Source organism: Anguilla anguilla, chromosome 7 (assembly GCF_013347855.1).
Source record: "Anguilla anguilla isolate fAngAng1 chromosome 7, fAngAng1.pri, whole genome shotgun sequence".
NCBI classification, from domain to species: domain Eukaryota; kingdom Metazoa; phylum Chordata; class Actinopteri; order Anguilliformes; family Anguillidae; genus Anguilla; species Anguilla anguilla.
The window spans coordinates 21,262,946-21,280,651 of record NC_049207.1 but is presented as its reverse complement, the minus strand read 5'-3'; the positions used below and the strand labels follow the sequence as shown (position 1 = coordinate 21,280,651).

Here is a 17,706-nt window from a genome sequence, read left to right as displayed (position 1 = left end):
TGTATACTTGTTTTTGTGTGTGTTTCTGTATGTATGTATGTGCGTGTGCGTGTGTGTTTGTGCGTGCGTGTACATGTGTGTGCATGTGTGTGTGTGTGTGTGAGTTTTAATATACAGAGGGCTCTCACAGTGGTAATTCCAGTGACAGGGATGCAGGGCCGGGCAGGATTTTTTCTCCCACCGGACTTCTGTCACCTCTCCATCCAGCCTCACCCCCCCCTCTCACCACACTGCCTTTCTGCAGTACTCCTCCTGCTGGCCACGCCCCTGTCGATGCAGTGCGAAGCTTGCCTCCTCTTCCTGCCGTTCCTTAACCCCTGATTGGCCAGATTCTCTCAGTCTCTCTCTTTCATTGGCTCCCCCCTGCTTGGCGTGAGGAGCTGCGGGAGAGGCGGCTTGTTTTGTCAGTCCTGATTGCAGTGCAGGTTTCTCTTATTCAGTAGCGCTGCAGGCGAACAGTGGTGTGAGGTGTGATTATGCCTGATTGAAGTACCGCTTTTGGCTCTATCTACAGCTGAGTTCAATGCTGCAGGGGGAGAGACTAGAAATGTCTGGTATAGATATATCAGTGTTTCATTTCAAATTCACATTGAATGAGTAGGGGAGTATGCATTTATGCCCTATGTACAGGTCATGTACCAGTAGAGATGAACTTGTTGTTTAAATGTAAACACAAATGATCCTTTCTGTGTATGCACAGTGGATTGCCTGTTTGACCTGACACAGCCTGAAATATGAAGTGTTGAAGTGGCCATAGATAATGCTGGTAAAAGAATTTCACAGCCCATGGTGACAAAAAGGGGTGTGGTCCGAACACACCTGCAATCTGATTGTAAACAGGGTGTCCCTTTACTTACATTAGAAGATTTTGAGCAGAAATAAATCCCTGTCATTGATTGGATTTGCTGAGAAGTAAGAGGGCCAGAAATCCACTAATCAGTAAAAAGCTTCTGCGTCTTACTACTCAGCTTAATACTCCGTAACCCCCTTCTAATTCTGGACCTTGAAACTTCAGGAACAGAATATATGCACTGAGTTCATGTTCTGGGCACAGAACCAGAACTGTCCTAGAGGCTGACAAGCGCTCACTCTCCTGGGTCTATCGTGGCCCCAGAATCCGTAATGAGCCATTATTGAGTATCGAATATTATGAGTATTATTACAGGGATGATTTTGACCATTCACACGCAAAGCCACCTTCAATCCAACTGGTCTGTATGATCAGCAGTACATGGATCCTGTTTGCAACACACAGGCCTGGTGAATGATGTAAACAGGTCTGCTTCTTCTGAAATGGGTCTTCTATTTATGGCCATAATTTGAGTAAGGCGATTGCGGTAATTATATTGTCCTCATTTGAACATGAATTATTTGCTTTTCAGTTTTTTAAAATTGCACTGTTGTGCTGTTACTGCATATTGACATCACTTCGGCTGTGATAATGCTTTGGTCAGGGAGAATGATAGTCTGGAGTACCTATCACTGCCTGTATTGTGTACTTCTCTCAGACCCAATGCCTGCTACCTCTGAGATTCATACATTTGAACAAGATACAAAAAACCCCAAAAAGTGTGAGATTAACTGAGGTTTGCTCCCGAGTTTTTCATGGGTTTTCTTGTTATCCTGTTTCAGTGTCAGTCTAACCAATGTGTGGTGACTCAGGCAGTGGCACAAGGCTGAAACATATTTTTTGTTGCAAAATGTTCTTTTTATTTTCCATTTGGAAAAATGACAAGAGTGTGATGATTGTATGTGAAATCGAACCTGTGAATAGAATAGAATATGAGGTGAAACACTGGAACGGGCAATTTAAATTAGCCTTATGAGGCTGTGGGCTGGTCTGGCTGTTTTCTGCAGTGCTGCAGGTTGCTTCATGTTTGTACAGGGAACCCATAGAGCTCAGTGCTGCGGATGGATGTTGCTGTGGTGTTGCTGTAATGTTGTTCTAACGTTGTCCTGTCCTTCTGTTTCCAGTCTGACAGCAACACCAGCTTCCTGCGAGCGGCTCGGGCGGGGAACATTGACAAGGTGCTGGAGTACCTGAAAGGGGGCGTGGACATCAGCACCTGCAACCAGGTGAGCGGGAAGGAGGGATTTCTCCCAAACGCATGTTTCCTACAGTACAAGCAGTGCCTTTCTATTTATTTAGAACAAACCGCCCTGACAATATGAGATCTGTGTGTGAGAACTGGTTTCCGTTGTCACCCAGCATTTGATTGGTCGGTTAAAGCAGTTTATTGTGCAGTTAATTCACCACACCTGCTCTTTTGGGTCTAAATTTGTTTCTGATTTTAATAGGGGGGGGGGGGGGGAGGACAAAGACTATCAGACCCTGTGGCTCTTCAGGACCACTGCTGGCCACCCCTGTCCGAACCTTACCCATTACGAGCTGAAAAGCGAAACTGATCCCAGGTCAGCTCTACGGCCCTGTGCCTCTTTATGAATGCGGGCTCAGGAGGTCCTTCTGATTGCATCCCCTCCCAGCGTGGAGGACGGGGGAGCTGCACCAGGCCCCGCTGACAGCACATTCATTCAGGAAGCCGCCTAGCTGGTCCCAGGGGCGTGGCTGTGCGTGCGTGCGCTGCGCTGCATTACACGTGTTACCAGGCAATATGTCTGCGTTAATGACTCACACAGGAGATGGCCTCTTTTTACACTGGGGGAGTGGCAGCGGGCTTGGAGAGCCGGGCTGCTTTTCCTCTGAAACCGGTTAGCAGCAGGCTGATACAGGTGGCGAGCATGTTAAGCAGCTAGTTACCTCTTAGACTGCTTTGAGGCCTCAGATAAAAATGATGTTACCACCTACATTTGAATCCTACACCTACACATTGAAATCTGTCAGTCCCATTGCATTCATATAGACTCCTGATCTGTTACCACATTTACTGTTTTTCTTTATTTGTAATCAGGCAAGTAATTCCATTTCCACTAAAATGGACACTTAATGTACCCTTCATAAAGCCTCTATCATTTTATTATTCAAAATTACTTTTGGTCTTTGTTTTATGAAAAATATGTATTCCTAATTCCTAAATATACATCGGCCATTAATACAAAATACAGCTATAACAATAATCGGGTAACAGCTGGTGGAGAATATTTGCCAAATCTGATAATCCGGTGGAATATTTTCATAAATCTAAAGTAAAAAAACAAGCAGGGTTTATGTTTTTTATGATTAAATCTGAAATTATTTTAACAAATGAAGGGTGTATTCAAAATTATTTTCGATTCGAATGAGGCTACAAGAATTGGAATCAGAATCTGAATCTGAATTGATTCAGAATCTGAATGTGTGGATTGTTGTGGGAGAGAATGCGGCCCATCACTGTTTACGATTCCATCATCTGTGTCCTGTAGCATTCTGAACGGTTCTCAGTGATGTTCGCAGCCTCCTGAGTGCTGAGCTGTGTGTTTCCGCAGCCAGGATCGCCTGTCACTGGCCAGAGCGGGATTCGTCGGAGCGTTTGTGATCTGTGAAATCCTGCACTCTATTCTTGTTTAGGAAAAGCCTGAAAATAGATACACTCTAAATGCTAAATTCTTTGAGCCACAAAAAAAGGGAGAAATAAAAGCACTTAATGGCCAATGAGGGCGTGGCAGAAGGCCTGAAAGCAGAAGCAGTGTGAATAATAAGAATAGCTTTCCATTGCAAGCAGGTACGACATGCCACTGAACCCAGCAAGGGTTGAATCCAATATATCTCCCATGATCCTTTGTGATTCGCATGCATTAATTACAGCACAGAAGAAAGAGCTTGTTGTGGGTATCTGGAATGAATTGCGATGGCAGGACATTAGTGATATTGATTTCCTCTCTTCTTTTTTTAAGCTGACTCGAGTTCTTTATTACATATTCCCCCTCCCGTACTTGTTTCAGGCGATTGATAAACCTTAAAGAAGAAAAATGATCTGGCAATTAGTCTGATCCAGATATTCCTAAAATTCCAGAATTGTACAAAATGTCTACCAGTTCACTAATTTAATTTTATTGCGCACTAGGACACCATCCGACCTTCACAATCTCAATGATAGTGCACACAAAGCCAGCATAGTTTTAAAGAAGGATGGCTGTTGTGATATTCAAGTGCATGCTAGGTAACTATGGTGCCAACTATGCACTTAAAAACAAGTACACTCAAGATTTTCAGCACAAGGCTGTTTGCAGCTCAAGGCTGTTATGTCCTCTCACTCTGCAGTCTTCCCTTTCATAACCCATCTACATGCTACCCTGGAGGTGTCTGCAATCTGATAGCGTTTAAATAGGCCCTGGCAGCACTACATGTGTTCAGGGTCACAAGACAGTTGGGAGTCAGGGATAGTATTAGGTATCACTCTGTGTGTGTCTCTCTCTCTCACTCCCTGATTCTCTCTCCATCTCACTCTTTCACTTGCTCTTTCTCTCTCTCCATATTACTCTCACTCACACTCCCTCTTTCTCACTCTCTTCTTTGTTCTTACTCTCCCTTCTCTCTAACTTCTCATAATTTTCGCAGTATATATATGGCTTTTGTACATCTCTATGGAAACTGATCACAGGGATCGTTCTATCACTTCAAAAAGTGACTCCATTTTGTTCCCCTCAATTTTCACTCTGGTTCGAGGGCGAAATAGTCTTTGCACCCACAATCCCTTGGGATCATGCATGCTCATACTGTTACCCAGGCAACGCCTCTTCTACAGGTCTTGCATGTTAAAGCTTCCTGAGCTGTCGTAAGGCTTGTGTTTTGTCCAGCAGAGATAAATTTAAAAGTCTGGAAACTCGTGAAATTAAAGCTCATTTACTAAGATCAGACAAGCCGCTTGCTCCCCCGCTATGTGGCATTGACCCCACCCTTCAGAATGCGAATCTCAACAGCATATCTGCAGGGGGGCAGTTTAAGCAAGAGAGCAACTGGTGTCATTTAGCATTGACCATTTAACATTAATCTTACTTGACATTAGATAATTAATGACACATCAGGGACTTTGGCAGCAGTATTTAGAGCTACATCTCATGAGTATCTCATGCGTACACTGGATGGAAAAAGTTCCTGTGTACACACTTGATGGAAAAGGTCATGTAAACCCCGCCCCCCTCCACCCACCCCTTTCTTCATCCTTATGGTCCATCTAGCTGGCTCCCCTGGAATCTGTAATGGTAGAAGCCTGACCTTCACACTTCGACAAGGACCTGCACCCTTTCAGGTCATGGCAGGGCCACATGGGTGCCATGCCTGGCATAACAGGACTGGAAGTGACTTAAATTTGGCATGCTTATGGGTAATGTAGTGCTAGTTGCGAGAGCAGTACTACAAAGCATTGAGAATTCAGACACTTTGGAAAGGCCCTTCTAGGAGACAGGAATGCCTTAGCCTGTCTCATATATACAGTACTGTATATACTGTACGTTTAGTCCTCCTCTCAGTGCTATTCTGAGGTACCTTCGGTGGGTTGGGCGTTTTCCTAGAGCGCGTGGCAACGGCAGTCTATGTGCAGAATTACAGGCCTGTGACACCTGGAGGAAGACTGTGAAAGGCTGAAGGAGCTCACTCCAGCTCTTATTGAAATATGGCAGTGGGGTGGGACACATTTGTTATGGTGACCCCCCTCCCACATCCATGCTGGTTATTTACTGAGCAATTCAGGTTAAGTACCTTGCTCAGGATACAACAACAGTGCCCCAGCTGGGAACTGAATCTGCAGTCTCAGCGTTATAAGCCCAGTTCCCTAACAGTTATGTTAGACTGTGATTCCAGGGTGAGGACAATTCAGGACAAATACAATGAGTTCTTACTTATTACTCATCCGGTCTTGAAGGCCTGTAATAGCTCTGACACTTTCCCATGTCGTAACTCTGAGAAAAGGTAGTTTTGAGCGCTCACCCACGAATCCTTGGCCGGTCCAGTAATGCAGTAGGCCGTTCATCTTGTCTTAGTGGATGTTCCAAAGATTCGTTCAGAGGTTCAGCCTTTGTTTTAAAAAGGTTGCTGTCCTTTATCCCTGTAAATATCCAGACGCTGGTGTTCAGTTTACCCCGGCCTGTCCCATTAAGCGTGAAGCCGTCGTTTGGCTGAACTTTCCAGGCATTGTCCATGGTGCGAGACGCAGACTCCGCAAAGTAGGGGCCTAAAGCATCGCCCCATCCAAGTCCGAAAGGGGCCTTGTGAATGAGATAACAAGTCTGGCAGGCGTGGAGCTCCAGGAAACTGTCAACGGGCCTGCCAGGGCTGGATCTCGGTGGGTCTTCCCTCCGGGCGTATCACTCGCTGTTAGAATAAACACTGAGACGAGGCCTCTATGAAATAACTGCGTGATTATTTTTACGATCTAAATATATGGCATCTAAAGATACACGTGTGCGTAGCTCCAAGTTATAATTTCCCTCCGGATTAACAAACATTCTATAAAAAGGACCATAATTTGAGAAACGGGGTAGACGGTAAGGTAATAGCTGCAGGGAAAGCCGAATGTTTGCCTTTCTAGCCGTTTTCACTTGAAATTCCATTGCATATATCTGACTAGGTTGCTTCTCTTCCATAGATTCCCCTGCAGGGATGTGGATTGGGGGAGGTTTTTTTTCAGTGGAGCAGTATGGAGCGGCTCAATGAAGGAATGTTGAGCCAGCAATGTCAAAAAACGCATTCAATGTCTGCATAGCCTTGTGGAGCAAAATAGACTGAATTGTTTTAGAAGTAAAAAAAGGACTGGAATGTTTATTTTTTGCCCCTGGCGGCCATGTTGTTGCTCCCCCTGTTTCTACACAGCAGGGGAGGTCAGGCCTGGCCTGAGACAGCTGCAAGGACAGCTGACCTACTGCTGTTAGTCAGCACTTTTGGCCTAAATTGGTTTCAAATTCTGTGGTGAAAACAAAAGATAGCAGGCCCCGTGGCACCTTTAGGATTAGTCGTGACAGTGCCTTTTATTTGTGTCAGGTAGCCTATTTCGAATGATGGGTGGAGCTTTCTTCAAATTCTCGAGTGGAAATATTTTTGTGAGGTATATCTTTCACTTAAAAAGGTACAATATTTTGCCATACGTGAGTTTTACATGTGATATATACCACGATGGGAGACAGGTATCTCCTGCTATTCTGCTTGAGTCAGTCTGCAGTCATGCTGACTGTGCCAAAACACAGTGATGTCATTGTTCTGTCAGTCTTGAAATGAGTTTCTGTTACCCGATATCAGCATTGCTTTTACTCCTTTCATTAGAAAGGGTATAAAAATCAACTCATCTCATTGCTCCAGATTGTTCGATTCATTAATGCTAATGAGACCTACGGAGTGGTTGTTTGTTACTGCCTTCTGGAGGGATGGAAAATCATTAGGCTCCATTTGTGTGTATGTGTGTGTGTGTGTGTGTATGTGTGTGTGTGTGTGTGTGTGTATGTGTGTGTGTGTGTGTGTGTGTGTGTGTGTGTGTTAGTGTGCGTGTGTGTTCTCTGTGCGCGCGTGCGTGTGCGCGTACGGTACACACTGCCGGTTAGCGCAGCTGTGATGGATGTGCTCAGTCAGCACTCAGGTTGAGGGTTCTTGTTATGCTCAGGGGCCGGGATGAAGGCCGTGACAGGGCTGTGCCGCAGAGGAACGCATTAAAGAACTTCCTCCGCTCGCCCCTCTTCCGTGACCAGCTGACAGACTCGTATATTAATCTGTGCTTCACAGGAAGTCTTTGTGCTGTTTGCCGCAGTCATACTTGACCCTGATCTTCTCTCTCAGGAAATGGCCTCTGCTCTCCCCCTGTTTCGTTCCTCTTTGCCTCTTTTTTTTCATATGAGTCATTTAAGGTAGATGCGTGGAATGAAAGCACCGGACTGTTCACCTGCTGTGATGTCATGTCCTGTCTGTTGTTTTTTTAAATCGGTTCCTGTCTTAGTTATGTGACTCCTGACTATAAATGTAAAAAGCATCAGCAGTCGTAAAGGCTTGTTATATCATGAGACACTATGAGGGAAGTATTGAAATGTACTTTATAATGCATATATTTGGACCTCTGGGTGAGATCCTGTTGCTGCTTGTAGTGCCTCTGTTTATTTGGGTGAATATCACAGGGGGTTGTTGTCTGGTGTGACAGCACTCACATGAGTCCTTGGCTAAGCCTAATGAGGGTGAGGTTATAGGAGCCCTACAAAGGACTCTTTTGTCTGCATTCCAGGCAGATGAGAGGATGGTAAGGGGGTTGTGCTGTGTATTGTCCAGTTCAAAAACCAGTGACTGTGAAACGACTTATCAGTGGGAAAAGAAGGTTACTTAAAATAGCTTCCATATTCATCAGAGCGGTTCGATCATTCCGGTACATCATCCTCGGTCTCTGTTGGAGAGTCTGTTCCATCGCTGCATGCGGTATAATCCGCAGTATCATCGTCTCCATGACGATGCAGTAAATATCAGCTGACGGAATGCAGTTGCTCTCCCTGCTGAGGGAAGGCAGCTCAACGGCCCTGCGGTTACGAGCGTCTGTCTTTTAGGGATGGGGTTGGGGGTTGGGGGGTGGGGTGGGGTGGGGGGAAGGTAGACTCCGGTCTTCCACTCCAGTCGACTCCCTCCAGTCGATACCGAGGACTTGAAGTATGACGTCCGCCCTATTCATCGTCAAAGAAGCAACGCTTTGTTTTATGGGCCAAGGGAGCCCAACCACAGTGAAATTAGATATCGACCAGCCGCCCTGTGAGAAAGAGAAAAGAATAAAATGTGCGTTGGGAAAGGGGTGCTGAGTACCGCACACTAAGGGTGGCGGTTCCCCCGGGGCAGCAGCATGATGTTTGGGTTTCTCACAAACTGCCGTTCTTGCCTTCTTTCAGACCTCAGGTGACTGAATAAAGGGAAGACCTGCCTCAGGACGGGGCATCACTGGGGGGAGGAAGGCGGGGGGGGGGGGGGGGGGGGGGTGGAGGAGAGAGAGGCGCAGAGGGCTCAGTCCAGTCCCACCCTCCTTTTTAGTGCTGTAGCGCATGATTTATTTGGGAGCCGGTGTGGGTAAAAATAGAGCCGGAGGGGAGCGATCTGTCATATCTGTTTTGCACGGGAGCACAGAATGAGTGTTCTGGGTATAACGGGCAAACATGCCGTGTGGGTGTGGGCTTGTGGGCCTGGATGTTTGATGGGGGTGCATTTTGTGGCGTAGGCTGTGCGACATATGAGCTGTGTTATTTTTGAGTGCGTGTCGGTGCTCTGTTTGTTTACCTATTCGGTGTGTCAGTGCTTGTGTGCACTGGTGGTGTGTGTATGTGTGTGTGTGTGCATTTTCATGGTTTTTGGTTATTTAGGTAATCCCTGAGGAAAGCATTCTTCCGCCTCTCTTTGCCCTGTAATAACTCAGGGAATTGTTGTCACTGCCCATATTGTAACAGAATAGGGAATAAAAGGACTGCACACCCAGTACCACTGATGTCACTCCCCTCTGCCAAAATTAAAGAGCAAAATTCTGAACACAACATCCCCTCTGTAATCCTTTGAGAGAAATATTAATAAATATTAATATTATATCTTCCTGGATTATTTTGCTTCTTTGGCTTTTTATGTCTTCATGTATCAATATATTCCACTGGCAGGGAACAATGTAAAAAAATGTGTCTCCCGTAATGGTGTAGACAAAAATAGTATTAGTTGTTCAGGAACTTTTAAATACATTGTATTGTCAGTATACAGTTCAGTATACAGCTATTCTAGAACCACTGGTGAGTTGGCACACTATACCTGAGGCTCAATGTAAATTGTGTATGAATGGAATTTCACACCTCTGATCCCTAAGTGTGTGTGTGTGTGTGTGTGTGTGTGTGCCTCTGTGTGTGTGAGTGTGTGTGTCTGTATGTGTTTGTTTGCTATTTACATCAGGTATAGTGCAGGTTTCTGTGCAGTCTTCTGTCCTTGGAAAAAATGATGGTGGAGAATTCTGATGCCAGCGTTCCTTTGACATTCATTTAATGTCTGCTGTACCGAAGCCAGCTTGCGCTGGGAATGGGCTGAACCTGGACTGCTACCCAGCATTCCTTCCTTTTAAATTATCATCTGTCAGGTACTGCGGGGCTACTTTTACTGACCTGTGCTTTTCTTTTGCTTCTCCTCCAGAATGGGCTGAATGCATTGCACCTGGCAGCCAAGGAGGGCCACGTGGAGCTGGTGCAGGAGCTCCTGGACCGGGGCTCCTCCGTGGACTCGGCCACTAAGGTACCGGAGCCGGCTACCGGCTGCAGAGCTGGAGCAGAGGGCGGGGTTTGATGAGGAGCAGAGACTCGGAGTGAGATGGGCGACTTGGGAAAAGTTTCAGTTAAATTTCATTAGGGTGTGAGGTAGCGTTACGATAAGAACCTTCCCCAAACAGTTTCAGAACATGTGAACTTGCTGGCAACATCCCCTGCTAGTCATCATTTAGAAATGCTGTTACTGCAAAATGCTTTTTTAACATTAATCAAATTAAAGTATTTTAATAGTGTCGCAGGTTTATAAAAATTGCTTACAGTCCTCATTTATGTAATTTTGGCGACTTTCCAGAATTCATTTTTTAAAAACTGGAATAACAAAATAATATTCTGAGGTGTTCCTGCAATATTCGTTGGAACTTACACAATGCTCAACTGTGGAAACTGAACACATGAACAGTCCGGAAATGTTTACCCAAAACATCTCATTTTACAGGGATGTTCGAAAGTGTACTGAAGGAGTACCAAAAACTGTTAGTTGGGTTGGAAGAGACTTGGAGTAGAGTAGTTGGATGGAAGAGCAAGAGTTAGGGAATAGCAGGGGGTTTTGAATAAGCAGGGTTTTGGGAAGAGTAGGGGGGTTGAAATGAGCAGGGGTCTGGAGTGAACAGGTATTTGGATTGAGCAGGTGTCTGGAGTGAGTAGCTGTTTGTGAAGAGCAGAGGGTTTGGAATGAGTAGGTATTTGGAGTGAGCATGTGTTTGGGAAGAGCAGGTTTGAAATGAGCAGGTGTCTGGAGTGAGCTGGTATTTGGGAAGAGCAGGGGTTTGGAATGAGCAGGTGTCTGTGGAGGTTGGGTAGTGCAGCGGTGGAGGCTGGTAGAGGGCAGGGCAATGGGACTAGGCCAGGAAGGCAGAACCCTGTCTGCATTAACCCCTCAAACCCCCATAGCACCTCTGAGTTACTGCTACCCACGTGCTGCGAAGCCCACTCACATCGATGCCAGCTAATCTGCTGATTAGCCGCATCACAGGAATACTATATGAATTATGAGGCAGAGAGCGTGCTGCACTGCATCAGATTCTGAATGTTTGAAAGTACGTTTTTTACTGGAACGGCTGAGTCTGTCTCCTGCTGTGTCTTGAATCACCTGCTGTGTGTTGAATCATTTTTCTTACAGAGGGGACACTGCAGCTTTGATGTGGGCCGAGTGTAAGAAAACAAGAGTAAATTGACTGGAGGGGTGGGCTGGTGGAGCTGTTGATCGATGGGTTGGGGAAGGGTAAATAAGGTCACAGCAGTAATGCTGAGGGTGATGTATGTATTGCAGATATAAACTATTTAAAGCAGGGGCTGCTAAACAAGGGCCGATCCATTTTGTGCCAGCGTCTGCTCTTAATTATTTAATTGGCTGAATCATATCTTAATCTGACATTTTTATTATCCCCAGCTACAGCCGCAGACTGCAAGAGTTTCTGAGGAGATTTTATTGTACTCAAGGAGTGAACTAGCGTAGATTATAGAGCTGTCTAAACTAAATAAATGTTACGCTGCTAGTCAGAGAATTGCGCTCACCCTCCACCACCCCAACTTCCACCTGTTCTTTGGACCTGCTTCTAGGTACCAGGAGCATTTTGATATTTCTCCTGTTAGTAAGGGAGATGTATTGTGCTCCCTGCTTGACAGGTTAGTGCACGCTGGTGCATGAACAGAAGTACCTGCGGTAAAGCAGATCCCATTTAGCGCCAAACCAGAATAATTACATCGCATATTCATTAATATATTTAATCTAAATACATGTTGTCCTGACTGAACTAAAACGAAGGTGATTGGTTGGAATAAAAACCAGAACACAGGCCAGCTCTCTGGGACTGGAGTTGTGCACCCCTGATTTAAAGCCATACACTGGATGGCTTGTACTCTAAAGCCCCAGAGACATACTGCATTCACTAAATATATGCCATGTGTAATAAGCCAAGAAACTTCATGTTTATCAATCACTTTAAAATAAGAAAGAATCCTTTGAAGAGAAAGGGTTTGTTGTCTTTCTTCAAATAGAGTAGGGGTGGCCAATTCCTTTCCTGCAGGGTTGGCGTGTATGCAAGTTTTTGTTGTCATCATTTGTACTGGCCAGATCAACTAATTAGCTTAATATATTTATGCTGGTTTAACCATAGACAACAATAATGCATTTTTACAGTGTATGTTTAGATTAAAACCACCCAGTTGTATGTAGCCCATCTTCATATATGGATAAGCAATCTGATATGGGTCTGGCCTGGTCACCAGGAGTTCTCTGGGACAAGCCCTTAACCTGAAACCTCCCTGACCCACAAACCTATCATCACCAGCTGGCCTCCATGACAGAACTGCACCCTGGGGCAGTTTATGATGACGAACTTTGTTTACCAGTTGAAGGCCAGATGTCTACAGGGTAGATACGGGTTATAGTGTGGTTTACAGGAACATCGGAGGTAGCAGATTTCAGCAATTAATTCAATTCACTTTTATTTGTGTAGCACTTTTTTATAGACACTTTACAGAGAGATTTTACAGTGGAAATACAAAAGAAAATTGCACAAAAACCAGGCCTGAAACCCTAGAAAAGCGAACAACTGAAGTATAAAAAAAACGGTCCCCAATGGGAAAGAAACACTCAAACGATGGCGAGGAAAGATTCCTCTATGGAAAGAAATCTCGCGAGGAACCCGGCTACCGAGGGAGAGCCCATCCTCCACTGGACAGCCTCGTGCAATAGTTAAGATAGAAGGAATGGCAACAGCAATGCAATGAGGGATTGATCCGAGCAAATTATAAAATGGGGTGGGCAAATTACTGTTAGAGTTGGTTAAGCTAGTTAAGAGAGCTTGTTAAGAATTAACTGGTAAAATAGGCAGCCCAAGCAGAGAGATGATAATATGCAGTTCATGGGTGGGGTGATGCATCGTGGTGTGGGCTTGAACCAGGAGAGGGATGGGGCCTGATCCAGTAGAATCAGGATATATATATAGACCATACCTTATCTATACCCATATCTAGTCTAAGAGACCAGACAGTCAGATGTCTAAAGATCACAGGACCTCTCTCTCCTTACCGTCTGGGAACTTACTGTATCAGTGATGATACAAGCCAGAGATGTCTGGAGAAGTTGGCAAGTTTATAGCTCTGAACTGCCCCTTTTTCCATATAGCAAAGTGCAATAAGCCTGGTGCATGAGGCTACCCTATACTCTATATGATCAGGGTATAAGCTGTTAAGTCTCATATCAATTCTATCATCAAGCACCAATTAGATGGAGTAATGGCATCCTCTGCATTGCCCCTGTGATTTAGATACTCATTTCAGGGACTTGTTGAATGTTGTACGTGACCATAAACATGATTTCCAAAGGAGTCCTCTCATTGTTCTCCAGTGATTGATCACCATTTCCTGCTGTGGAGGTGGCTGTGTTGGTCTCACAGTTTATGATAATTTAATTAAAAGATGATAAATGGCTGATAGTGCCTTTAATGAATCTGTTGGTATGAACTTACTTACATATTCATCTTTTTTTCTTTTTGCTGGGTGAGGCTATAAGAAGAGTTTTATTAAAATTTGACTTTTTTATGGTTACGGAGCTAGAGTACACATTGTACTTTCATTTGTTTCTCAGTCTCACAAGAGAAGAAAACATCTCACAGGCTGGTACAGGTGTCCCCAATCTTCTTATTTGCTATTTTTTGAATTCTGTCTGTTTTTTGGGTTTTTCTGTCACGCAGAAAGGGAATACTGCCCTCCACATCGCCTCCCTGGCAGGACAAGGGGAAGTTGTCAAAATCCTGGTGAAGCGAGGAGCAGATATTAACTCACAATCCCAGGTGAGATCTTATGCTTTGTCCGTTGGGTATGGGGGTTCTGCAATACTACAGCAATGCATTCTCCAAGTGTACAGGTCAGTTATTCTGTGCTGGTGCCTAACTCATGACCCAATAGTCTATGGTGTTGAGTGTGAGGACCGCTTATCTGATCATTATGAAGAGGCCATATGCCCTCACATTAATCTGTGTGGTTTGTTCTTATTAAAGCAGAAATTCAATTTTTTCACTGTAAGACGTAGTTTTCAGACAGTCACACAGATACAGTTTTTTCAAAGGTACTCTGATGCCATTTTCCATGGTTATACAGGTAGTTCTCTCAAAGGTATTCAGGTGTAATATTCCACCAGTAACACAAGTAGATTTCCCAAAGCTACCTCAGTGTATTTTTCCAACAGTAACACAGGATCGAATTGTTCAGTTGTTCATCTATGGTTTTCCCACAGTTACAGTAAGTGTGGTGTTTACTTTCTCCTAGAATGGCTTCACTCCACTGTACATGGCTGCCCAGGAGAACCACCTGGATGTGGTGCGTTACCTACTGGAGAATGGGGGGAACCAGAGCACGGCCACAGAGGTGAGCCGCGGAACGCTACCTGTGTTTTAGGGTTCCTAAAACTAATAACAGTGTGTGAGTGTTTGTGTGTGTGTGTGTGTGTGTGTGTGTTTGTATATGTACTGTATACATATGTGTTTGTTTGTGCCTGTACTTCTGTTCATGTGTGCATGCTCGTGTGTGATTCCATAAGACTTTAACAGCACGCCTTGACCATTGTGACCTACTGACCCCTGACCTCTGACCCCTGCGTTTCTGTGCTGCGCAGGACGGCTTCACTCCTCTGGCCATCGCCCTGCAGCAGGGCCATAACCAGGTGGTGTCCATCCTGCTGGAGAATGACACCAAGGGCAAGGTGAGGCTGCCCGCCCTGCACATCGCCGCCCGCAAGGACGACACCAAGTCCGCCGCGCTGCTGCTGCAGAACGACCACAACGCCGACGTCCAGTCCAAGGTGAGGACGGGGGGAAGGGGGGAAGGGGGAAGGGGTGTGGGTGAGACCCGGGTGGTGAAGGGGGCAGGAGGGGAACAGGGGTTGACCCTAGAGAGGCCTGTTACCCTCATAGACTTAAGAAGGATTGAGGAAGGAGTGTTCGGTGGGCATTTGGGGAAGGGAGTGTGGAAAAGGCTATGCTTCCTGTGCTCTTGTCATGTTCCATACTCGTGGTTCTAAAGCTTGTGTTTGTCTGGGCTATGTGTTACCTTTGGGTTAACCTGTACATGATTATGATGAGAATGATGATTATCATGCTTTGTCCTGTTGTGTAATGTATGTCAGTGCCTTATGTTGTGCAATGCTAATGGATGAAACACTGAGAATGAGAATGAGATGCACTGGTCAGTGTGTCCAACAATGCCTGCCCCGAATGTGTTGCATCCCCACCCCCTACCCCCCTCCCCTCTCTGCCTGTCCGTCTCTGTCTGTACCACCACTAACTTGTTTGTCTTCTCTGTACCTGTCTGTCTGTCTGTCTGTCTGCTCCCTCACGCCAGCTGTGCTCTCGGTCTCGCTTCCCGGTGTTTGCGTAGTACACTGCCAGCATGGAGTGGTGCTGTATGGCGGTTGTACTGAGTGTCAGAGGAGATGCATGTGGATAACTGTCTGAGGAGGTGCAGGCGCAGCGGCGTGGCTAGAGTGAAGGTTACCCCACCTGTACCTGAATCTCCGTTTTACCTGGGGGGCCTGCTAGACTGGGCCTCTGACCCAGAAACAGAACCATGCGTGATGGTCAGGACAGGTCCTTCAGCCCATCTAGTCTCGTCCTCTACCAGCTCGCTAGTGTACCCAGCACCGCATTACATTTCAATACGTTTGTTTGGCAGACACTTTTATCCAAAGCGGCATCCGATAGGTGCATACCAAAGGTCAATCAGTACCCCAATGGTTTCTGCATCTACTCCAGGATCAGGCAAGCTGTGTCACACATTGTAAAAATAAAAACTACCTCATATCGGTGTAAAATTTACCTTAGTCTGAAAAATATTTTCTATTTGATGATCTCTTGGTCTTAATTTAACTTTCAGAACATGCTGACAGATACCTAGCGCTGACCAGGTTGGATTTAGCCAGGCGACCTACATTTAACAGTCTGTTGTGCCTTACTTAGCCATAGAATAAGGTGATTATTGCATGGTGTTTCACTGTTGCTCACTGCAGGAGTTAAACTCTGCAGGATGAAAGCGCGATGGAAAGCTGTGTTTTTCCATCGAGCTCAGGGCCCTCTCTCTCACCAGCCTGACACCTTGTTAAAGAGCCAAGGCTGCAGCCAATGGAAATGCGCAGACAAAGCCCCTTGGTACAATTCCACCACACACCATTTATCCAAATGTTCATGGTAGCATTTCTGCCTTGAACCAGTCCTCAGGCGCAAAGCCTTTTTCTGTGTGCTTTTAGGCACAGAGGAAACATATTAGGCTGTTAAAAACTGATTGGCTGGTAACATTCTTTTGATGAAGCTTCTTTTCATAGCTGGGGCTCCAGAGAGTGAAACCAAGGCTGCACTAAAAAACACAGAAAAGCACAATACAGGAAATTAATTACACAACCAACAAATTATTCATAAATGGACTGTGCGAAGTATATTTACGCCAAAAAGTGGGATGTTGGGATTGAGTTTTGGTTACATTTAAGACTGAAGTAAGGCAAAGGGGTACTGTTGAGTTACAATGGGTGTACAATCATACAGGCTGCTAAACTGTGCCATATGATATCCTAGCCCACCAGCTCCTAACGACCTTGCTGCGCTGATTTCTAATTACGTAGCTGTTAGAAAGATTTTGGGACCTTCACAGACTACATCCCCCCCCCTCCTTTTCCAAAAAGATGACACCACTCTAGCGACGTTGCCGGTTAGTTTGTATTGACGACCCATGGTTTCTGTGTGTTATAACTAATAACTTCCCTCCCTTCATGCTGCTGCAGATGATGGTCAATAGGACGACTGAGGTATACATATTTATCTGGTTCTCACATTTGGGTCATTGGGATATATATATATTTTTTCAATTCACCTCACTTGTTTTTTTTTTCTTCAGCACCGCATGGTGGATTTCTTAACCCGCAGACGTCCTTATCGTGCCTAATGATTTTGCTTTTCGCACACGTGCATGGCTGCTTGCGGTAGCTCTTACTCGCGGGAACACTGTTCCTAATGTATGTGCCTTTTTTGTTTGCAAAAAAAAAAAAAAAAAATTCATTTAATTTTAAATCATCTTTGCTTTTCCTTGTCTTTGATCTGCTGAATTTCGGTTCTCTGCCTTTCAGTTGAACCTGTGGTTTAATGTGCATATTAGTTGAGGTTTCTGGCATTTTCTTTGATTGTTTTACAGCACTGCTTCTCAGAGAGCAGTGGGAAATTATTCTCTGCTGTCTCAACACTGGTAATTCTGTTGATTCTGTGCAAAAATTAGCAGATGCTGTGTTAAGCTTTTACTGAGGAAACCTGAAAGGATAATAACATACTTGCATGATTTACCAGTACTATAGCTACAATTGACATTCTTAAACAAGTATATTCTCATATACAGTTACAATATTTTGACAAGAGACTTGCAAGTTACATGCCATTTATAGTGTAGATGAAGGATGTCCAATCTTATCCGAAAAGGGCCAGTGTGGATGCAGGATCTTGTTTTAGCCCAGTGCTAAGAAATTTGATTCTAGTCTTGACTGATGAC

The 17,706-nt window shown here is 45.0% G+C and overlaps 1 protein-coding gene across 1 annotated transcript in view; it reads left to right on the top strand.

Moving 5' to 3' along the window:
• The window catches only part of LOC118232307 (ankyrin-2-like), a 104,226-nt gene that overhangs the window by 21,662 nt on the left and 64,858 nt on the right, over positions 1-17,706 (top strand). The window contains exons 2-7 of the mRNA XM_035427194.1: positions 1,975-2,076; positions 10,049-10,147; positions 13,878-13,976; positions 14,452-14,550; positions 14,798-14,983; positions 16,952-16,975. Of these exons, the coding sequence (XP_035283085.1) occupies positions 1,975-2,076; positions 10,049-10,147; positions 13,878-13,976; positions 14,452-14,550; positions 14,798-14,983; positions 16,952-16,975 (609 nt within the window). The remainder of the gene's footprint in view (positions 1-1,974; positions 2,077-10,048; positions 10,148-13,877; positions 13,977-14,451; positions 14,551-14,797; positions 14,984-16,951; positions 16,976-17,706) is intronic.